We start from the raw sequence: 23,563 nt of genomic DNA, 5'->3' as shown, positions 1-23,563 counted from the left end.
TTTTGTTAAAAAATAAAAAGACCATGTACAGTATGGCTTTTTGTTAGGAAAAAATGATTTTTTAGAAAAAAATAGCATGGAAAGCTGCGTGACTAAAGAACAGTATTGGTTGTAAGGATCCCCCATGCAATTCATGTGCCACCCTTACGCTTAAGTCAGCGTGAGCGATAGACACGGTACCGTGGCTATGATGAGGAAGCACTTTGTCGTCCTCTACTGGTCAAAAGCCATAAAGCTTCTTGACAGAAGGGAAGCAATTGAGTTTGTTTACATCAAAAGACCAGAATTGGAGAAAATGGAATTGAGGGGACAAGAGAGCAAATAACTGATTACAAGTTTTTATTTCTTGGACATCACAGTCATGTTTCTGTCCTCTGAAATAAAAAGTCACTTTTCAGCTTTGGAAGGAAGTTTAAAATAATATTAATAATAGCAATAAAAAAACAACAACAACAAAGAAAAACAATCAAATACAAGATAGACCAGAGAATTTTGCAGTGCGCAAACAAACCGACAGGCAGCCTCGCAGTGTCCGACGCTTGGCGCCCTCTAGAGGTCATTTTCTGTCCTGCAAAAGCGCATTCAAAGCACTTGGTGTCTGGGGAGTATACTTGCTCAAGATGCTCCGTGCTCACTGGCCCAAGAATTTGGTGTCATGCTGACCATTGACGTGTTTCCTGCGCCTCAGCAGAGCGTCCGCCAGGTGGACCACAGCATTTATTAGGAGAGAGGACAGGAAGAGCACGTCCATGCACATCCGTTCTCATGCAGGGAGGGGGCGGGGGAAAAAAAAAAAGTGTCCATACATTGGTGCGTACGAACTGAAAGGCACAATCCAGTGACCTCCCCAATTAGGAATGAACATTTGATAGTCAAAACCCTTCAAAGTCAAAAGCAGGAATTGTCACCCGACGCTGATTGTCCTTGCCCGGCCGGCGACATCCTGCGGCTCTTCACCTTTTTTTTGTTTTTCAAGAAAAGTCAATTACAAGTTCCTTCAAGAGTGCCCAAGTAAGTTGTGACGCAAGGCCTTCTGTCGCCTTCACGCCAGGCTAGAAGATGAGAGGGAAGCCATCCGAGTTCAAAGGTCATCTTCAGCCAGCTGGGCCAAGTTGCTCGGACGTCGTCCGGTCGAGGCACCCGAAAACGAAGCCTGGCTTCCGGAATCCGCCGCTTGGGCCCTGCGGAAGCCGTTGCCTGCTCTCTGCGGCAAAACATTTGACACATCCACGGAAAGCTTTTCAGTATTATTCGAGTTATCACGAGCGCCGCGCGTGAAAATGCAAACGCTTCTGTCGACGTGCGGAAGAAAGCGATGCGGTGTTTGCAGGCTCGGCGTGAAGTTCCTCCTATTCGGCCCAGGTCGGCTCGTTTGGGAAACAATTATCTGCTTTGGATAAGCATCGCTAAGCCACTTCCTGCTTCCTGTTTGTGAGGTAGCTCCAGCTTGAGTCAGAGAAGAAAACGCCGGACAAACTCCCGACACCATAAGAGACAAACTTTGCATTCGAAGAAAAAAAACTAAAACTTTCCCTACTTTGTATGAGTATCATGATTAAAAATTGATATTGCTCAGGCTGCTGCGAAAAGTCTCTCAAGACTCACCAGCTGCTCCAAAATTCTGTTCCCGGAGTCCTGAAGTATGTTGTTTACGTGCTACTCTCCTTTTCGCTCTCTTGACGATTGCGTGTCTTTCCATCCCAATTTCCACCATGTTTATGCACGAACCCACTTTCCCCTCCGTGGCTCGCTTCAGGTAACGACTTCATTATATGGCTCTGTGGTTAGAAAAGTGCTTCAAGACTTGTCTACACTCGCTTGGACCGTCAGGGTCAAGGTTGGCTCTTTTGAGGTAAGAACGATGTCAGACGAGAGAGATCAACGAATAATATTAAGAATACGAGGTCCTAACCGGATCCTTCAGTTAGTCGCCGTAATTAAAAGGCAAGATCGTTAGAAAAATAACAAACCTGTGTGCTTTGCGGGGATGGTGCGTGGAGCCCGTTGGAAACTGTCCCACAGCTGGCCGAGTCAGACGAGGTCAGCTGAACGTGCGACGGAGAAACCGAGTCGGGAGGGCACGACTGCAAAAGGCGACGGCGGGCGTTCAAGACCTTTCAAGAATGCGACGGTGAGACCACCTACATCTTGCCGTAAGAAGGTCTCAGCGGCGCCTCCGGCCGGACCTTGACTGGGCAGGTGAAGGGCGGGCAGCGATATGTTGTGGGAATGAAGGGAGGGTAGCTTGTGGCGGTCGATGGAAGCCGAGGAGTGCGGTCGCAGGGCGCCGTCCGTGGACACGGGGGGTCTCATGCAGCGCCCCAAACTATTGGACTTGCTTTCCCGCCGCTGGTACTCAATGGGTGACTGCAAGGCTGACAAAAAAAAAGACCGTTTGATGATAAATCCCGAGAAGATACCTCAATGGGGGCGGAGCTAACCGTTGAGGAAGTTACGCTGCGTCTCCAAGATACGCAGCACGTCGTCCAGCCAAGCCCGACACGTCTCCGGGGACGAGGCCAGCAACTGGAAGCGCACCACGCTGCCGTCGGGATTGCGCGACGTCAACACAAAACGGGCGTCGTCACCTTCGGCGGGAGGCTCCACCCCCAAGCAGCTCACCTGGAATGCAGTCCAGGTGAACTCTCCATCTTGTGGTCAATTCACTTCCTCTCTTACCTTGATGCTGCTCTTGAAGATGTAGCCGGGGAGCGAGAAGCCCTTCTTCCTGTCGATGGGCTCGCTGAAGATGACCAGCTGCTCAAAGAGAAAGACCCTTCTCTCCTTGGCTCGGGACAGGAAGCCGCTATCCTGCTCGGTGACGGTGAAGGTGTCCTGCTGGAGCAGCTTCCCCTGGGCTGTGATCTTGCCCTTGTACCCGCAGCGTAAGAGAAACACAACAACAAGAGGAAGTGGCGCTGCTAAACTTAGCGCAAGGAGCCTCTGTTGGCCCTTTGCCTTGCCGTCCAAATCCTCGGGACTTACCTCAAAGCCTTGGAGTCGGCCCACGTTCATCATGTCGTTGCAACGTTTGGGCACGAAGCACATGACTTCCACCGCTTTCTGTTTGAAAAGTGAGCTGATAAATCCAAGCACAAGCTCCTAACCGGTTCCTTCAGAACACCCACCTCCAATTCGTCCGTGTCCATCCCGGCTTTGATGGAATACTTCAGGAAGTCCTACGCATATAAACACAGCGTGGGCACCGGAACATTCCAGAGATCTGGACCCGTTTTCGTGGGCGCTCCGGGCACTTTGGATGTGCAAGCTCAAAAATGCTCACCTTGAGCAGCAGCTGGTACTTCATGATCCTCTGGACTGGTTTGATGAGCAGATCATTGAGCTGGAGTCTGTGACCCAACTGCTGACGCAATTCCTTGACGCAAAACAAAGAAACAAATTCAAATGTGGACGCGACAGCGCCAACCTTCAACGTGACACAGCAGCAAATGGATTGCAAAGCGTCTCGTGTTACAAAACATAAACAAAGCGATGGAGTAAGCTCCTCACCTCAAAGTAAGTCTCGATGTACTCCGAGACAATGTGCTCCGACTTGGGTTTGTTCTGACAGTACACCACGTACATGTGCAGACGTCGCTCCTGCAGGCCAAACAAAATTGGGCGAGAATATGGCACATTAATTTTTCCCCGGGACCAATAAAGTATCTATCTACCTAGCTAGCGAGCGAGCTAGCTAGCTATATGTACATGCCTCAGTACTCACGTGTTTAATAAAAAGCTGACCCAGTCGCTCTGGCTCGGCCACACACTTCTCCAGCTCTCCCAGGAGGTAGCTAGAGAGGAAGAAACACAAACACATGTCTGTATGCCCTAGCCATTGTTCCTTTGTCCTCCCCTGGAAAAAAAAAATGAGGCCTTACTCTTTATGCCAGTCAAATATTTGATGAATGTTCCCAAAAACAATCTTGTCCTTTCCCTTCATGTCCTCCGGTATGCCTTTGGAGTTCATTGTGGCCATGTAGCCCTGCAAGACAACCAACGGAGGTGCTAATGGAATTTGGACCAAAAAAAGAATCCGTGACTCGTAAAGCTGGCTTGTGCATCACGTGACTTTTTTGCAATCTTTGCATGCCCCAAAGTATTTGAAGCCATCTCAGGCACCAGCTCATAATTCCTCACATCTGTTTCAAACTGGAGACGGCACCCAAATGCCAAAATGGCAATGGAGGAGGATTTGAAGTTCTTTGAGCTTTACCTCCACTATGAGGCCCAGGTCTGCTACATAATGCTTCTCCGTCTCAATAAGCTCCTGCAGTACGTACCTGAGAGACAAGAGAGACAAATGGGTCACCATAAACTAAAATCAGACGTAATCCAAACTCTTGACGAGAAGACCTACAAGCTTTTTTCAAGGGCGCTCCTCCGTTCTTCTTCGGTGTCCGCGGCCGAGGACCACTGACTGCAGGTGTCGTCCATCAGGACGGAGCCGCTGTCGTCCGGAGCCACCGAGCTGGACTGGGTGTCCAGAGTGTCCTGAGGACGCACAAGACGTGTCAATCAAAGGCGGCTGGGGCGGACCGCCATTGTGGCAAACAACGATGATAAAGCGAAGGCGGGGGGCGCCGTAATGACGCAGGTTGCCGAGGCAACCGGCGCACGACAAATTCGAACGAGAAGATGATCTGACGGAGATGGGCAAACCTGACAGATCAGTCAAAGAAATGGAAGGAAGAAGATGAGGCGATAAACATGAAAAGTTTGCGGTGCCGCTGACAGATGAAGCCGCCGAGGAACCTGATTGAGTTTGGCGCCCGCAGGACGAGCAAATTGACGACAGCAGGCGGAGAAGTGGCGGGCTGATTTACGAGCTCGTCAAGGTTGTTTTCCTGTTTACCATCCGACGTTTGGAGGAGCCCACAGGCATGGCCGCCGCTCTACCTTTTCATTTCTGATGCGGCATTCACAACAAGAGGGCGCCCCTAATCCTTCAGATGCCGTTTTCCTGGAATTCACAATTTACCGGGGCCACAAAAATGATCCTATTCCTTTATTTTTAGACACTGGCTTGTTTATGTTCCTTGGACGCTCCAAAGCGGAATCTAAATCTACGGCTGTCTGTCTTTGCTCAAATCCATGTCAAGCATCACAGGTCAGGTCAAGCAGAGCCTCCCAAATTGGAACACAAAACACACACATACACGCACACAAACACACACCGCTCCCGCAACCAGACAGAAATGTGGGTGAGTGAGTGAGTGAGTGAGTGAGTGAGTGAGTGAGTGAGTGAGTGAGTGAGTGAGTGAGTGAGTGAGTGAGTGAGTGAGTGAGTGAGGGACAGAGAGAGAGAGAGAGACAGCGAGACAGACAGAAAGCGAGAGAGAGAGAGAGAGACAGAGGGAGACAGAGCGAGTGCGAGAGGGAGAGAGGGAAGCGAGAGAGGGAAAGCGAGAGAGGGAGGGCGAGAGACAGAGAGGGTTGGAGGAGGTAGGTGCACAGCAGGAGCGAGCGAGACCCCAGGCTGGTTTTACCCCTCCAGGAGAGCTTGAGCCAAGCTGCTTCCCTGATCACATCCAGATGTGCCCGCAGAAAGACGAATGGCCGTCTCCCCCGGGTCCATGTTTTATTTTTCAGACAGCCAACCCGTAAATAAGGAAAGCTCCATCTCGGCGAGACAAACCTTGACAACATAACTGCTGAAATGTTCCCCTGGAGTTGCGTGACCACAAAATAAGTCCAACGCCGGCTGGCGGCTGTTGCTTCTATGCGGTCTTTGTTCTCCCTGTGTTTTGCGACCATTTATCAAGCGTGCCGTGCGGTCTCCATCAAGTCATTCCCAAATCTTTAGTTGCGCTTGGCGGTAGCACCCATCATTTGCTTTTCGAAGAGCATCGCATGTGTTTAGCCTGCTAGTTCTCCCCGTGTCCAACCGTGGAGAACCGAGGGCGTTTTTTGCCGTGGGTAGCCAAAGGATAGCGCCCGACAACTTCAGCGTATTGTTGATGTTGCGGGGCGAGACGACCGTACGGGCTGTTCCTCAGGAAAACCATTGAAAATGTTCTCATCTGGTTCGCCAGCCGGCTTCCTTTTTTGCTGCTTAACAAAATGTTCCACTGACGGAGAAACAATAAGCATGGTCGACGGGGGGGCTGATTGGATAAGAGACAACAGTGTGTCCAAAAGCGTTCTCTCCTTCTGTTCTCTTTCTTTCAAGATGGCTGACCTCAGTCTTCTTATTTGGGCCTTTTCATGATAATCATTTTTGCTTCAGATCTTTTTTTCTTTCGACTGGTAGAGTACAGGCAGGCAGGCCGGAGCCGAACTAAAAGCCAAACGGAGACGCCGGTATGTTTGATGGCGACATGAAAGCATTCTTCATCAGGTGTCCTCAGCGACGGGATCTTTCAGCCATTTTTTGCTCGATGCTATCCGAGACTTTTTGTAAAATGTGAGTCTGGCTTGAGACAGGTTGCTCCCTGTGGCTCGCCGCCACAGACAATCGAAGACTGCGCGACTGACTGACGGGTTCCTAGTAACGCAAATTCGAGGAATTATTTATTTGCTTGACTGGCAATTCCACTTATTGATCTTCTTGGGAAAACAAAAATGAACGCAGAAAGCGCTTCATTGTCAGCCTCAATTGGCCCCGTGTCAAGGGGAGGAGGAGGAGAACGGGGGGAGAGGTTTTGAAAAAGCGGGTCAAATGTTCTGTTTGTTAACAAAATAATTGTGAGAGAGAGCGACAGACCTGCGTGTGAGGCAGAGACGTGCAGCCAATGAGCGAGTCAGTGATGTAAGCGGGGGACTGGAGTGTGGCGGGCGACAGATCCTCGGGGCTCGCCAGTCCGTCTTTCCACTCCTGCCGTACACCAAGACAGAAAAGTAGCTTCGTTAGTCATTTCAGGTGAACTGCAGCTTCATGTTTTACTAACACCAGCTAAAATGTTGGAGATTCATTTGAATCACAAAAACTAATCATGTGACCTCAATTGACCTTTTGCTAAGCGCTGCAATCAGCGTTGAAATATTTCACGCAGAGACAAGCATTTAATATTTTTTTGCTATCGAGCCACATACTGCATGATTAATGATGACATCATCACCAAAGCGTTTTGGAGCAAAGTTCAGTTCATAGCTAAGGACAAGTAAATGATGGCTCAGCATAAAGCTCACCAGTTCCGTCTGCGTGACGGGCAGGATGGCGCGAGGCTCGTCGGGCCTGAGGGAGCCGCCCGGATCCTGGCTCGGACTGCGGGACGGAAAAGGAGGAGTCTTTCCCTCCAGTTTGCGGATCTGACGCTCGCCTTTGGCCCCGACGCTCAGCTTGCGAACGGGGTTGCTCAGCCATTTCTTCAGCGTGCTCACCGAGCGCTTGGAGCCGGGCGAGCTGGGCGCCGAGCTGCTGGAAGCCAGGGGAGGCAGAGATGCCACAGAGGTGGAGATGCTCCCCTCGCTGCCTGCCGCCGTCGAATACGAGTCTGCGGGAAGAGCAAAAGAGGTCAAGCGCGGCCGGGCCTCCGAGAGTCCAACCACGTCACGCCGCCTTACGCTGCATGTTCCATCAACGGTGGAGCAAAAACGGCATATGTGAGCGTTTGATGAGTGCCCACTGAAGCAAAACGGAGGGCACCGCCGCAGGTCGCTCCGACGTGGAAGTGAGCGAGAAATAAAAACAAAGAGTGGATATATAAAAATAGCCACACACACACACACACACCCCGAAGACACAGCTGTGTGAGCTTTGTTTACAGGAAGTGCACCATTTTCACTTGGTCACGTGATGAGATGAAAGGTAGAAGAATGTGGATGAAGATGATGTCAGACGTACGAAGGAAACTGCACTTTTGAGTTTGTCCAAAAAGAACCAGGATGTTTGCTTAGGACTGTTTTCTTTTGTGTCCGTCGTTACCCCCAAGCACAATGTGGTCAAATATGCAACGCATCCAGCTGACCTCAGGTTTGACCCTGGATCGCGATGGAGAAACACTTTCCGGCTTTTAGGACTACTGAAAGTCGACAAAACCTTTGGCCGCTATCTCCTTTTCAAAGCACCAAATATTCTTTCCAGGAATGTTATCGGGGCTGCAGTTGCGTTGGTACGTATCTCCCAAGAAAATTGCCTTGATAAAGTTGAGCGTGGAGACATCGCGCTCCCTCAACTCAAATTCCAAGTAGAGTGAAACTACAAGTCCAACTTGAATGCGGGCACTGTGGCTTCAATTTGATGTTAGCGTGGATGATTGTCCTTCTCCGAATGTCACCTTGCCTGATGTAAACACGACTTTCAAATCAGACATGATCCACAAGAGGGAGAGAATTTCCTCTCTAATCTGAGCAGCGTGTGTCCAGCAGAACAATCGCTGGAAGCGGACGTGAAAAGGAAGTCTGACTGGGAACTTTGCATGCTAGAAACTCTTGGAATTGGATAGTTGAGGCTCGCAGCATTTCTGAGAGTCCCACCAAGGCCGAGACAGCGGCTGAAGCTCTTCAGCCTGCTGAATCAAGTACCGTATTTCCCGGACTACAAATCGCCCCGGAGTATAAGTGGCATCAGCCATAAAATGCAGAATAAAGAAGAAAAAGAGTAAAAGTCGCATTTTGGGGGGAAATTTATTTGATAAAATCCAACACCAAGAACAGACATCTTGAAAGGAAATTTAGATTAGAAATAGAATAGGCAACAACAGGCTGAATGGTGCGCTATGCTAACGTTACATAAACACAAACAAGGAACTGAGAAAAAGCCTGACGTAACACATTACATAAGTCGTTCCTAAGTATACGTCGCACCCCCGGACAAACTATGAAAAGAAAATGCGACTTATAGACCGGAAACTACGGTACACATTGATATACACACAACACGCTGGATTCATCACCTCCACATCTGTCACCATGGCAACTGTGGTTTCCCAGCTGACCCGATAAAGCTCAGGAAACCTCCAACTAGGTGCCGCGGAGAGAGCTGTGGAATCTTTTCGTCACAGCAACGGGAAAGCACAAAAGGAAAAAGACGTTCAAAGCAACACGCTCCCCCGACTGACGTCCTTGCTTATTTTATGTTACGCACCCACACATTCGGGGGGGGGGGGAGGGGGGTTCATCTTCCCACTCTCCCTCAACCCTGCCGTGTGCTGATAGTGCCACACGCTATTCATTGGGATAATGGAGCCTCAAAGCAAAGCTTAGCTACAGCCATTTCCTTAATGCGGCTTAACTACGGCGCTAGCTTGTGACAGTTAGGAAACATCAAACTCCTCTGCTTATTCTCATTTGGAGATGGAGACTGCTGCTTTGCTCACTCATCATCTTCATTGCAACCAAGATGCATGGAAAAATCCAAATGCAAAGTACACGGTTGAGATTGAGGCCATTTGTTTTTGCTAACTTTGTGGTGTTTTCAGAAAGCTCAAGGAAAACAAGTTTTCACAAGCTCAATTAATACGGCGGAAGCAAACCCGCTAATTGTAATCAACAAACCACTCGCCCAGTCACGTAACAGGGCGACCGCCGCCATATTCTCCAGAAGCACAAAAGAGGAGCAAACGTGGAACGTCAACAAGAAAAATGAGCTTGGAGAAAAGCGCACGGACAGACAGCCAACCTTTTCCTTTATTATTGATCACTTGCTTTGAGAGCTGCTGAGCGGACAAATCAGGCTAAAAGCACAAGCGCTAATGGAGCATCCTTGTTCGCAGCAACTCCACTTTCTCTGTCCACACACATCCACGCACAAGGCAAGCAGATGCAATCAATAACGGCACCCCCCACGTCGCAAGTGCGGGGCTGCACAACATCACACACACAAACAACATCCCCTTTCTCGCCCGACAACTTTATTGCGCTCATCCCTGGCGGGACGGCTCGATTGCATTTTAGCCACTCAAAGGAAATGGACACTCAGCATGCAGGATGTGCAGACTGAAAGGGAGACATCCAGACAGACAGCAGGCACTTATGGACTCCATAGTTTGCCAGGTGGAGAAGACATTTTCCAAAGCTCCACCTCATTGTGGCTTTAGGGAAGTTGCAATCTTTTTTTGTGACACTTTTTTTTTTTGCGTGACTATGCGCGTTGACATTTGATTCTCACCCTTCCTCTTTCCTCCCGCATCAGCTGACCCCCCCCCCCCCCCCCCGAATCCTTTTTCCTGCCACTGCGTATTAGTCTGCGCTGCACTATTGCCCCTTGGATGTCAGCACACAAGAAGGAGGAGGTGCAAGCGTCTTTCCAAATCGACCTAAAGGCATCATTTCTTACTTATAATCATCAAATTTCCCTTTGCAGATTTTAAAAACACGTCCCGTCTGCGTAGAAGCGACAAGGAGGCAGACGGGGGAACGGAGATTTCCTGTCCTCCTACTGACCCACTTTTTGGAATCAACACACCGCCACGCTTCCAGGAGCACACGCACGCGCACACGCAGTTAAGTAACAGAGGAAGAAGCCAGTCCGTGTCAAGCATCAACGAAAACTCCAGAAGAAAAAGCCTTGCCCGAGTGCCATTAGGAAATTTGGGAGAGCCGCCAAACGGCTGGCCAAATTCTGGCCGACATTGCAATTTGTTCTTCTGTCCTATTTAATGTCCAATACACACAGAACAGAATCATCAGCTGAACAAATACCAAAGAAGAACTGTCAGATACAACCAAAAAGTCCGCTTGCGTGTTAGCAAGCAAACACATCATCACAATGATTATCCAGGCAGAGAGAGGGGGGGGGGGGGGGGGGGTAATGACTCACACGTTGGCAAACAAGGCTGACATTAAGTCCAGCAGGGCTGAGAACACAAAGCCAGGTGAGATCAGAGTCCGAGCGGTACCTACGATCTCCACTTGTGTTTTTGTATCCCGCTAATTTGGTGAGGCCAAGGAGCGCACAAAAGGAGCAGCTCAAAGCTTTCCAGACAAATATTGTGTCATGATTCTCCACTTCATCGCCATGGTAACCAAAGTCAAAAGAAGAAAGTGAGAGAGACGCGCAAAATATGAAACCATGGGAAGATGAGAAAACAAAATGTATGTCATCATTAGCATCGATTTTTTTTTTGTCAATGTTTCGACCGGAGCAGCTGCGATTGTTGTTATTCGGAAAACAATTCGCTTTTGCTTCTGGCCATTAGGAGGACGTCAGACCAATACACAACATTTTTCCACTCACACAACAACACAGTAAACAGGACCACAGGCAAATGTGACACACACACACACACACATTCTAGAATTCATATCCCTACAGTGGTTTTTGCACGCCAACTAAAAAGAATTACAAGTGACTTTGAAAAGCCACCTAAAACTTGATTTCTACAAGCAAAAGATTTTCCAACAAGTGATGTTGTCAGGAATCGGAACGGACCAGGATTGATTGGAGAACTCAAAAGACAGACTACAAGAAGGTCGACTAGGAACGAGTAGAACTGAACAAAAAGACAAGACCGCCAGCCGAGACGAGAGACAAAGCACATCAATGATCCGAAAGGGAGGGACACGCAGACCGGACTTAAATACGAGGCAGGTAACGAGAGTCAGGTGACTGTGTTTAGTACATGGATTGTGAGTTGACACAGGAAGGGAGGGGCGAGTACACAGACGGACAGAAACCATGACAACCTACATATAATAAATAACACAACCGGGGACGAGTCATGACAGATGTGACCTGTTTGGTATACAGCAACGACGCAGCTCTCAGACTATTTGACATTGACTGCAAGATTTTACTCTTACAATCCATCAGTGGTAAAAAAAAAAAAAAAATTCTACTCTTACAATCCTAGCAAACATCAGTTGCAAATAAATCTCCTCTTACAATCCTAGCAAACATCAGTTGCAAAGAAAGTCTACTCTTACAATCCTAGCAAACATCATCAGTTGTAAATAATAATAATAATTCTACTCTGACAATCCATCTTCAGTTCTAAAAAAATACAATTTTACCCAAGAAAAATGAACATCTTTGCAGTTTGGTCATATAAAACCAGCATCTTCATCTATTTGTTTCTCTTAAAATGAAAATAAAGGTTGTTGGTGTAACATCTCCCGTGTTTGAAAACTGCTTACAACAACACGTACAAAAAAAGTGGATCACAAGGTTCAAAAGGGAAACAGTATGGTTTGAAAAAGTGGCCTCAGAAGTGGCTGCTGTGGGAGAATTCTTGCTAAACAAGGTATGGAATGCACTCCTGTCTTCCATAATTTCTTCCCTCATTCGCCTCCTTCTCACATTTACCAATGGCGCTTTGAGGAAGCCAAAAAGAGCTTGCAAGTTGGAGGAAAAAAAACAACAACAACATACGTCCGGAAAAAGTGAGCAAAAAAAAAAACGCCGAGCAGAAAAGAAGAGAAACGTTGCACATCATTCATAACCGGCAGGAAGGCGAGGGGGGGAGGGGTTAGATTCCAAATCATGCAACACGGGTTGCCACAGGTCACCTCGTCCTTTTCACCCCCCTCTGTCCTCCGCCTGCATGCGCGAGGCAAGGAAAAACAAAATCATATGTACACGGCGGAAAGGCTGGGCGCAGGGTGGGCTCGGGGGCAAAGATTAAAAATATCTCGGCCGGCACACAAGGTCGGGGCGCAGCAGTGGCGGCATACCTTCAATTGGGCTATTTTGGTTGTTTTTTTCCATAATGTCTCTAGTCTGCCTTATAAGCTGATGTGAAAAACAGGTTCTCCAGCTGAGACATTAAAAAAAAAAAAAAAAAAGCCACGCTGCAATTTTCCCCCACTTTTGCCAACAGGGCTGCTCTCCGTCACAACGCAAGCCATTTGTCAGAGTGTCTGAGGAAAAGACGTCGACAAAGTGGCTTCATTTGATTTCCAAGTGCTCGTCGGAAAATGCCCAAATAGGAGGCATGGTGCTCACAAAACAAAGAGCCCAAGAATTAAAGTAATTGGTTGTTTTTTTTAAATCTTAAAAAAAAAAAAATCTTGAATTTCTTCTTACACAAAGGCCAGCAATTAAAATAAAAAATACATCTTAAAACTAAATCATAAAACAAAGAGGCCAAGAATTAAAATAAAATAAAAAAAGTAAAATCTTGATAAGAACCATCAATATTTTCCATATTGTGTGTGTGCGTGTGCATCTTTATGACACGGCTCAGTCAGCACACAAGCTGCGCCTTCCATTGGCTCAATCATAAAGCAGAAGCAAAACAGCGAAGGAAAGCAAACGAGCAGCCATCAAGAAGCGACCGCTGGCCCACGTTTGGGTGGAATGGTCCATTCAAAGCAAGAATTCTGTTTTGGCAAGGCAATCACAACACTCTTGCATGACTTGCTCCATGACTCAGCATTTTCCTTTTACAAAATAATTGTGGACGCAGGAGATTTCGATGGGGCTTCCAACATGACCATGGATGCATAAGGAAAGGACGTTTGGTGTTGTCACTGGGAGTCTGTGCGGCTTTTTTTACGTGAATTCCTTCTCACGTTTCCTAGTCGAGACTCTCGAGCGCTTTAGGTCCGTCTCAAAAAGCGTCTCCTCACAGCCTTTGGCTTTCAGATCTTACAGGAAGATTTTGAAAGTGTGTTTTCCGCTAGCTCTCGTTATAGCCGCTGATGTAAATGATGGTGTGCCAATTCTTCCGTTGTGGGGGAGGAGCAAGACTCCAAAGGTGTGACCAAACCTGGAAGGGGGGGGGGGGGGATCACTAACCTAAATATATGTCCAGTGGAATGTATTTTGAAACGACAACTTTGTTGCGGCGTGCAGATCGGTGCTAATCTAACAGCTGACTTGTAGCCATTTTCCGTAATTATGGCTCCCGCTGTTGGGCATCTTCCCAATCTTTCCAACCTCCGTGCCGTCGAGTTCAGATGAATAATCCCTCTTCACTGCCATTGGATCAACTTTCTATATTCTATTTCCCTTCATGCCAAAATTGTCAGCCATAAAACAAAAGTAACGCAGCCTGTTTTTGGATCCATATTAAATCTAATGTGCTTCCTGCTCTGTGGCACAAAAAGAAGAGGCGGCCTACAGAGAATCAGACGATTGAGTTGCTTGTTCTCGCAAAAGACGGCCACCGCCAGCGTACTTGAAACAAGATCGTAAATGATCAGATTAAGCGTGCCACGCTGGGTTAGGAGAGGGGAGGCAACGCAACGCCCCGCGGAGCGCCAAAGAGCATGCACATTGGGACATCATGGCCGACAGACACGTCATGACGGGATGACTCACGGCCATCATTTCATCCGCCTCAGTGGCTTTTGAATAAATGGGATGGATGGATGGATGGATGGATGGATGGATGGATGGATGGATGGATGGATGGATGGATGGATGGATGGATGGATGGATGGATGGATGGATGGATGGATGGATGGATGGATGGACGAACGGAAGGACGGAAGAAAGGGAGGGAGGGAGGGAGGGAGGGAGGCCTTCGTACAAGCCATTAACAGCCAAGCACATGAAAGAAAATGAAGTCGTTTATAACGGAGCCCATGCTCAAGAAATCTCTTTAGAAAACTGGCTTTTCCAAATTTCAAAATCTCTCGCCCCTCTGTGATGACAGATGGTCTTCTCCGACGCTTGCGGGAACATCTAATCCTCATCGCCCAACTTTATAGATTACCTAGAGTGGCACGACGAAAAGATTCCACGGGGAAAGAAAGTTCACGCCCTGCCGCTCTCTATTCCTCAAGCAATCCGAGCGACTCTACGTGGTAACGAGCGGGCACGGGCTTCACATGACCAGTTGAACCCTGAGCCTGCTGCACACTTGGAACGGAGCCAATTCCTGCTCAGACTGTAAAACAACATGGAGTGCTTTCCGCTTCCAAATGTCAACTGGAACGCCGTGACTTCTCTTCAGTCTTCCTTTTGGGTCCAACGCAGGCTTCCAGAACCTGATGGCAGCGTATTTGCCGTGGGTTGGGAACTGCAGGCCATGGAAAAGTAGAATATCTATTACATAAGAGATTAAACTCAAGGAATCTCTGGTATTTAGCCAAGAACGCCAGCCAGTAATATTAAAGCCTTCTTTATGAAGACCCCCCCTCAGCTCGCTATTTTTTCCTTTCCGAGCGCCCACCGCCCGTTCTTTTATTAACTTTGCGATGCCGTGTGGCAAACGGCGACACGGCTTCCATGCCGAGTCGGCGCCACCCGCTGCTTTGAATGGAGCTTCCTACTGGACTACTGCTTCATGACAACATACGGCACAGTTGGCGTGAAGGGGGGGCGGCATTCCCCCTTGCGTGTCCGATGCAGCCACGTGCCGCGCATTCCCGACTAACGCAGCAAGAGGACGCTTTGCGACTCCACCTCACGTAAACACACACTCCTCCATCCCGCTTGCTTTTCATGGAAGAATGTGTGATGCACATCCTCCTTTCCTGTTCCGTCTCTGCTTGCTTTATGCGAGGAAGACGCACTCTGAGGTGTGTGTGTGTGTGTCACACCTGTTGCTTTAGTGGGAGGCTTTCACTTATTAAATCAGAAGATGGATGACGAGTAGAGATAAGAAGCTAATGCGGAGGAGGGAGAGGAGAGCAACTTCAAGCCACTGACTTACTTTGTGTATGTGTGTGTGTGTGTGTGTGTGACACTGACCTCTGACCCGGGCATAGCAGCAGCCACACTTAGTCAGGACTTTTCGGAACAAGTGTTGGCAGCCGCAGCAGCCTCGGTGGTGGCGATGGCGACGGTGGCCCCCTTTCATGCTGTTGGACCATGAGCAGAGGTGGGCATGACCCGCCGCTCCCCCGCCCCCACCCCCTGCCGTTAAAAGTTCCGATCCCAGCGGAAAGCAAAATCAGGTCCGTTCGGCCTCCTCCTTCAGTTGACTTCACATCCACAGTCCACAAAAGAAGAGGCAAAGAAATCCAGCGAGCGGGGGATGGCCAGCCATTTTGCGCTGAGCATATTGTCTTCAGTTTTTCTTGAATGTGGTGCGCTGGCTCGCTCGCCGCTTGTGTGAACTGCCTGCTTAAAAGACAGACTGCTTCAGCCAAGAGAGACAGAGGAGGAGAGGGGAGGGCTGAGGATGGAGGGTGGAGTCTGCAAGCTCTCCTCACTGGCTATTCCAGGAGAAGGTTCCCACTCCCCTCATTTCGGCTCTTCCTGAACGCCCCCCGCCAATAAAGCACAACTCGCCTTTCCATCTCAGCTGTTTTTTTTCCCTCACCGGCGGATGAAAAGTTGATCCCCTCCCACCGCCGCTGAGACTTCATATTGTGAACAGAGGAGAAACCATGTTAGGTCGCAGGTGTCATGCGCTGCCGTTTGCTTCAAAGTGACATGGAAGAATGTTCTTGCCTTTCCCGGCGACGTCTGTGTTCGCTCAAAACGCGGAGCTTTTCTTTTCTCTTTGTAATTCCGTGGAGCGAGCCATGGGCTCTCCAATTTCACTATGTTGCTATGCTTTGTGTGCGTGTGCGTCCTGACAATTCATCTCCAAGCTCAGTGACGGGCTAATGTGTTAGGAGAGACAAACAAATCCCAGATGTCGTCTCTGCACAAAGACGAAACAAGCGAGGCGCTTGGGGATCTGCTTTCAAGGTGCACCATGTGCTGAACACTTTTGTCTTTGCTCCCATTTCTCGGGAGATGAACTCAAAAAGCAAAGACATTTTCACCCTGTCCGGCAAGATGTGGCATCTCACAGCAAGATTCTTAAATAAATATAAATAAAATTAAAAAAATTAAATAAATAAATCAAAATTAAAAAATAAATAAACAAATAAATAAGTAAATTCCACAAAGTCAGCTCAGTACAACGTAATGTCTGACGTCAATTCTCGTCAACGGTAGCCCAGTACAAAGCGATGTTTGACGTCTATTCTCGTCAACGGCGGTGAAGGAATTAATCCCAGGAACGTCTCAAAGGGCTTTTAACACGGCCACAGCTGACAATTATTCACGAGCTCATCTCAGCATCACGCAGACCATTTGACAACTTCATCTGAAGCCACTGGAGTTCTGTTTGGCATCATGTGGCTAAGAAGCTTATGAAAGAAAAATCCTCGAGGTGTGCTTATGAAAGAAAAGTCCTCGAGGTGTGCCGCGTTATGCCTCGCTGCGACACCTTCCGTCACTCTCAAAAGTTCTCGGACGTCGTTGCATAAGACTAGCGAGATGCCTCGTAAGACGTCAGCTCGAAAAGTTGATTCGACGGCGCATGTGCTTCAAATAAAGCAATTCAAATGAGCATCAAGGCGTTCCCGCCGTCGCTTCAAAAGTCAACAACATTCATAAATGTGAGGTTGAAATAAGCTGGCAAAGTGTGATAGCACAAGACGCCCAGTAGGGGGCGTTAATAGCTGTTGCATAACGGACATGGATACCATCCGCGTGGTGTCGGGTTACTTGGTAGAAGCTCTTGTCGAAGAGCTGATAGGAGATTAAATCGTATCGTTCATGTCGTAAAATGGCAAAGGAGATACATGCGAAAAACTGCAGAAATATGGAAAATCATGCTCATGATCTGGGGGGGGCCTGCATTAATACCCTTTTGTCTCTCTGCTTTTATCTCGCCTTGACTCCCCCCACGCATGCAAACACACACACACACACAAACAAAAGCCCAGTGCATCACAGAGGATCGAGCCGGCAAGCTTATTGACGGTGAGCTGTCTCGGCGAAGCCACGCATCCAAATTCAAAGTGGCTTCAAATCAACTTACCGTTTTTTTCCGTGTATAGTGCGCCCCCATGTATAGTACGCACCCCTAAAAATGGCATGCTGATGCTGGAAAAAAGCCCCAGATTTTAGGACAATAAATTAGTTAAATTTTGCGCACTATACACGGAAAAAAACGGTACGTAACATTTGTTTGGGCAGGAGACAGTCGATCCGCACGCAAGAGACAAAGTACAAGTAGAAAAATTATTATTTCAAATTTGCTGATTTTGTGGGAGTGGCTAAGATGGGCCCCGATGTCACACAGTTTCTGACAGTTCTTTTCATTTTCGAGCAGTCCTGATATATTGGGAGGGGCCAACCCAAGGGGGAATACTGTGGCTTTTTTGACCTGCCCAAAAAAATGGTGTAATTGCACATCCACGACAGTAGATGGCAGCGGTGCTCTTATTGTCAGCTCAGCAGTTACGCATTCAGTTCTTCACCCCCCGCCCATCCACCACCACTGACATTAGCCTCTCCTCAGTCCATCAGCCAGCTGAAACCCTGCCAAAATATGCTCACTTCGATTTTCTTCCCCCTCTCCTATTCCCTTGCCTTTTCCTTCGTGGCAAAGCTGAGAGCCAATTAAGGAGAAGGGGTATCCTAGACATGTCGACACGAGGGGGAGCTTTTTGGCTGCCGTCTCATCTCGAAACGGGAGCCACCGTCAGGTTAGCATCTCTCTTGCCCTGCACGACTTTTTTCCCAAAGGCGTAGAGGGAAACGAGTTTGGGTGGGCTGCATCTCCATCTAGCAGAAAAAAAAGTCCCACTCTGTAGGATGTGATGGGGCGCATCAAAGTCAAAATACCTGAGGCCCTTTCACCGCAGTGCCACTCAGCTTTAGCTTTAGCTTCAGGTTGATCTCTGCCCATGTAAGGTCACATGCCGAGTTCCTTCCCAGGGGGCCTCCAGGATCGGCGCTCTCCCACCCTCCAGCAGAATTTGATCGAAATGATTTCATGCTGCCCACGTGACCTCACACTCATTGGAGAGTGTTGGAAGATCATGTTGGACGTACGTGACAGTGTTGAAAGCGGTCACGCTAAGTAAGATGAGGACAGCTCCTCTCAAGACGCTCCTTTTGCCTTCTTGTGATTTCAAGAGGTTGTCGTCAGGTTTCGTGCCTACACAAAAAATTTGGATAGTTGGGTTCTGTGCTGTGATTCCTCTCAAGGCACGTGAAGGCGTCTTGAAGACGGAACAGATGGCCCTTATGGCTCTCCGGAGCACGGCAGAGCCTTCTCCTCATCCCATCCCTTCCACACACACACACATACACACACACACAACAACACGCTGACCTCGGCGTGACAAAGCATAGCGGCGTGCAATCACACGTCCACAGTGGCTTCATCCATGTTTGATGGCCTTGCGAGAAGCGAGCTCATTCACGAACGTGCCTCGACTACATCAAAATTTACGAGCAAAGGAAAATAGTAAAAAAAAAAAAAGTTCGCTTTTTAATGTGGAAAAATCATTTTGACTTCATACAGCAAGTGAAAAAAAATCGCCACGTTTTTTGCTTCTCAGGAAGCGGCAATAATGTTCGTCGTTCTTCACAGAGGATAAAGAATATGCCTGTGAGTGTTTTTATAGTTGATTAAAAACTGCAACACAAATGCTAATTGTTAGCTTCTTTATGGTGATTCTCATTATGCGTTAGCATTAAGCTAGGGGAAGTTGAGGTGAAGTTGCTTGAAATCCATCGACCGGGAGCTTGAAACCTCATTTTCGGAAAAAGTGTTCACTATCTGACTAAAAGCTGCTGTTGTGTTCCTTGTCAAGGCAAAGTGAAAAAATATCGCCTGATCTGGGTCCTAGTCTCACAACACAAAGAAAGTTGAGTTATATATGACGGCATTTAAGAACTATCTTTACAATTCCCACGATAGCTAAGCTGTTGAATTAGAAGAAATACTTCTTCTTTTTTTTTTTAAATCAATAAATATTACGAGAATCCAATTTTCTAGCTTTTTCCGACAGGCATCTCTGTGAGCTGCGTTGCAATCCGATTTTTATCGCTTGTAGCTTTTTGTCCAACTTCCCCCTACATTGTTGGAATACTCCATACATGGCAGTGGAAAAAGCGTAACATGAACAAATGTGAGGTAGTCCAAGTCTGCCTCTTGTTGTTGTGGTCTGGCCGTCTTCCTGCCTCGTCTTGCCCTCATTTTCCATGCAATTTCCTATCCGGAGGAAATTTGGCCTATATGCAGAGGCGGAAGAAGCAAGTTCTCTTTTGGTCACCTTGATTCGACATCACTTTTTTGTGTTTGTTTTTGGGGAAAGAAAAATTGGAGCAGTTTTTCAAGCAGGCCATTTGAGATAAGCATCACAGACAAGCTTCCTGTCGCCCTCGGCGGGCCACCTCTTTGCTACACCATGCGTTGACTTCCAGAACAGTTGCTGGCCCACTCGTATGCTCCGCAGCGTAACTCACACGCTATACACACACAGAACCCAATCCAAACTCTGATCCAGAACAAAGTCCCTTTTGTTTCACTGCACTCAAGGAACGGCACACACATGAAGTGCCTCAAGAAGTGCCACCAACGAATGGACAACTTACACAATTGGCCACAAACAGAGTTCCTTCTATTGCCATTGTGAAATTTCTCCCGTCACGTCCGCAAGTCAGCAGTGTAACAAATTAGAATACGTTTTGTAGTTTCAATTTTATATTTGTTTTTTTTTTTGGGGGGGGGGGGGGGGGCAATGCATTTCGTGTGTCGCGGGGGTCCACTCGACTGCAATATTACTCACTTATCGGCAATCCTGCAATTGAAAAATACACCAGATATAGAAAAAAAAAAAAAAGAATGATGAATACTCCAGATATTAAAAAAATACTCGTAAAAAAATTACAAATACAAAGCATTTAGAGAATAATATAAATTAACAACTCACTACTAAAAACTAATTAAAAAAACTCAAAAAAAGAAAAAATCTAAAGGAAATAAAAACTAGCGATAAAAACAAAAAAAGGGTATAAGCCTGTTTTGAAATGCGGCAAAATTAACATTGTGTGCTAATTCTTTGGCGCTCGAGTGATTGAGTGGCTCATGGGGGGTGGGGTCGTTTTACAGCCTCCACATAAAGACGGAAAGTCCAGCGAGCGGGAAGCTTTTGTTGCTGGTGACTGGTTAGGTGAGGTGAGGGCCAGTGTTTGGACGAGCACGGCGGGAGGGAGGAGCTTTCCGGTCCTACCTGTTCCTTCTCGGCAGCGCTCCCAATCGGGCTCCCAGCGGCCTTGGACGGGCCCCCTCTCCTCTCTGCGTGATGGGAGGTCCGCCTCGCCGCCCTCCACCAGCTGCACACACACACACACACACACACACACAGAGCGCCTTTGTCAGAGGCAGTCCTGCTCTCCTGGAGCAAGTCTGGCTAAGAGTGATTACGCTCTCACAACCACAAAAATCTAACAGTCACGCTTGTATTTTTCCATAAGGTTTTCCCGCTTTCCTCCATCAGCAACAATTGAGTGGAAGGGCAGAGGTTTCAGTCTGCCGACGCTACTCACTGTTATGGCGTGACGGTTCCTGGCACGTGAGCTTCATTCACAGCACTCAAACCAACATTGATCAAGCGAAAAAGAAGAAGGGAAGACGACCAGACAGTCTGTGGAGTAATACAATGCCAGATGCTTTCTGCTAATGATGGTGATGTCATGTTCACGTGGCTCTTTATAGGCCCCCGAAGCATATTTGGATGCGGAGGTCACAGGTCACATTGAAAGAAATGCGTGTTATAGCTTCATGAAGCTTCATTACGTACAATCGTCGAGTGGCTCTCGAATGCCCGGCCCGAGGCGCCACAAAATGTGGATGTTGAAAAAAAAAAAAAAGCCAGGAAGCTCTTTCTGAAGGCCTCTTTTAATGACCTTTGGAAAGCTGGACTCTAAACCGTAAAATAAAAAATTTGAAAAATTATGTGTTTTTACCTCTTCAATTATTTTCTTCCGATTGTTGCAGTTACATTAAATCATGCTGTTTTATAGATTTTTTTTTTTAACCAACTGCAGCATTTAAGATCACCCACCAGCATCGTTGCAGCCGTGACAGCTTGTCAACTGAGCAACATTGCACCTCATATTACCACGTATCAATTCGTCAATCGCCAGATCACCTGACAAGCATGCCCCGACCGTCGATGAAAGCTGTCAATGTGCTTGCAACTCACCCAAGCTTGATTGGGCAATGCCACCGAGGTCAGCATGTCAGCCATGGCTCCCAACATCTGGTCCGTGCGTCCCTGATTCTTGGGAGGCGCCTTCATTCTTGCCTCCGAAGAGTCTCGCTTGTTCTCTTGTTCCATCCCCAAGCGCAGCTTCTAATGAAAAGCTCCTGTGCAAACACGCATGGCAGATTGATGGGGGCCTCCTCGCTCCGTCTTCCTCTGCGTCCGCCGCAGCCTCTTCTGGAAGTGTCCAACCGGTTGGCCCAGACTCGTCCGTCGCTCTCTCTGGAATCCTCCCGGCTAGTTCTTCATTGGCTGCACAAGATCACCGCCCCCAAACTATCCTCCCTTCATCTACCATTACTTTCCCCCCCTCCGTGTCTTCATGACACGGATCGCTCAGATTAGCTTCATTTAGGCTCCGCTTCTTCTTGTCTTTCTGTGACAAATCCAGATCCACCTCTTCTCAGCCAGTGACACGGGGAGAGTGTGAAGTCTCAAGCAGCAGGGGCAACCCCAAATAAGGTATGAACGCAGAGCCCCTGAAGCCCATCTATTTCTGATACCATCAGCAATTGGACCAACATCTCCACTCAAGTCCTTGAAATGACCACAATGAGCAATTCACTGTTTCCCAGGGTTGCGAAACGCATCCAAAATAAAATTGGACGAAGCCCATGTGTTATCTGTTTGAAAGTTCTTGCCGTGTTTAATAGTCAATCGTCACAGTTATTCTTCCAACAATGAGAGTCCATGAAGATTGCTCAAGTCTCACTGCGGTTGCCAGGAAAGTCTTTTTTCCGAAGAAGGAAGGCTTTGCATCACACTTCCAATAAATGCTGAGTCTTCTTCTTTTTTTAGAGATCACAGTATCAGATCAAGTTGCTGCAGAAGGCAGGCAGGCCTCAAATTGCGGCTGTCTTCATATCATATGGATCTTTGAGCTTAGCCAAACCTCGACTTCTATGACTTTGCCTGCATCGCCCTACATGTCCAAAATTTGCTGTTAGTTCTCCGTCCATCGGATTGATTCCCAGAGGATCCAGTAGCAGACTGAAAAAGTCGGAGCTAAGTGCTGGTAACAGTCCTGGACAAAGTGCCAAGAGTCTAATATTAGCCATGCGTGTACACAATCGCTCACCAAACAGGCTAAACTTAGCACCGGCATGGCTTGCCAAGCCGCTTGCAGACGTCTTCTACCGTCACAGCGACCTCTGCTGGCTGGAAGCGCCATTTTTAACCCGCATGGATGACGACGACGGGTTGATAAATCAACCAGATTTATTGTCCAGCAGCCTTGGCCTTCATTTTCTTGATGTTGAAGCTTTCAGGCACCGTCTTCCGTTTTTGGTCAGTGCTCGTGCAGTCCTGATTATGCTTTCAGAATTTATCTGCTCTGTCCAGTCTTTTTTTTTTTTTTTTTTTTTTACACAAGTACTTGTAGTTGAGTACAAAGTACAAGTACGTACTTGTGCCTCTTCCGATTGTACGCTATGTCGTCTGAACATGTTTGACCTACCACACCAGATATGACTCAAGTGCTGCATTTCCATCTTTGACCTGAGGGAGGCAGACCTGAGCGGAAGTCTTGCGCAACCTCAGCAGGTCGCCGGCCGGGTTCATGCGTCTTTTACACTTTCACATCATGTGAGTCAGGACGTGATGCTTTCAATCAACTTGCTCATGTGAGGGCTCCTGTCCGTATTCAGTCCACAGTTCCCAAATGGGAGGAACCACAAGTGGGAACATTTGCAACTCTCCAGTTGCTTTCTAATGACAATTCACTTTT

General features: G+C 47.8%; 1 protein-coding gene across 2 annotated transcripts; it reads right to left on the bottom strand.

The window, feature by feature from the left end:
• Positions 1 to 322: 322 nt before the first annotated feature.
• Positions 323 to 22,900, bottom strand: arhgef25a (Rho guanine nucleotide exchange factor (GEF) 25a). Of its 2 annotated transcripts, XM_061269547.1 has the most exons (17): positions 21,778 to 22,895; positions 20,803 to 20,905; positions 7,132 to 7,436; positions 6,707 to 6,817; positions 4,361 to 4,494; positions 4,217 to 4,283; positions 3,882 to 3,985; positions 3,725 to 3,794; positions 3,511 to 3,600; positions 3,284 to 3,376; positions 3,129 to 3,179; positions 2,986 to 3,063; positions 2,680 to 2,871; positions 2,442 to 2,622; positions 2,146 to 2,375; positions 1,971 to 2,084; positions 323 to 1,204 (listed from the first exon to the last, which is right to left on the bottom strand). In XM_061269547.1, the coding sequence occupies exons 1-17, from the start codon at positions 21,910 to 21,912 to the stop codon at positions 1,082 to 1,084; spliced, it is 2,181 nt and encodes a 726-aa protein (XP_061125531.1). In that variant the 5' UTR covers positions 21,913 to 22,895; the 3' UTR covers positions 323 to 1,081. The 2 variants fall into 2 exon arrangements, with proteins under 2 accessions (XP_061125531.1, XP_061125540.1); XM_061269556.1 differs by lacking the exon at positions 1,971 to 2,084 and having other exon boundaries at positions 21,778 to 22,900.
• Between the last annotated feature and the right edge of the window lie 663 nt (positions 22,901 to 23,563).

The sequence above is a fragment of the Syngnathus typhle genome, linkage group LG2 (genome assembly GCF_033458585.1).
Source record: "Syngnathus typhle isolate RoL2023-S1 ecotype Sweden linkage group LG2, RoL_Styp_1.0, whole genome shotgun sequence".
Lineage (NCBI taxonomy): Eukaryota > Metazoa > Chordata > Actinopteri > Syngnathiformes > Syngnathidae > Syngnathus > Syngnathus typhle.
This window is presented reverse-complemented; position numbering and strand designations above follow the sequence as displayed.

What these genes read in the sequence shown, in the direction of transcription:
- arhgef25a (XM_061269547.1), bottom strand. Translation starts at nt 21,912, where the DNA reads ATGGAACAAGAGAACAAGCGAGACTCTTCGGAGGCAAGAATGAAGGCG. An exon ending in AGTACCAGCTGCTGCTCAAG is followed by an intron (nt 3,180 to 3,283) that starts GTGAGCATTTTT and finishes TTATATGCGTAG; the next exon opens with GACTTCCTGAAGTATTCCAT. An exon ending in CATCCCCGCAAAGCACACAG is followed by an intron (nt 1,205 to 1,970) that starts GTTTGTTATTTT and finishes GTTTTGCCGCAG; the next exon opens with AGAGCAGGCAACGGCTTCCG.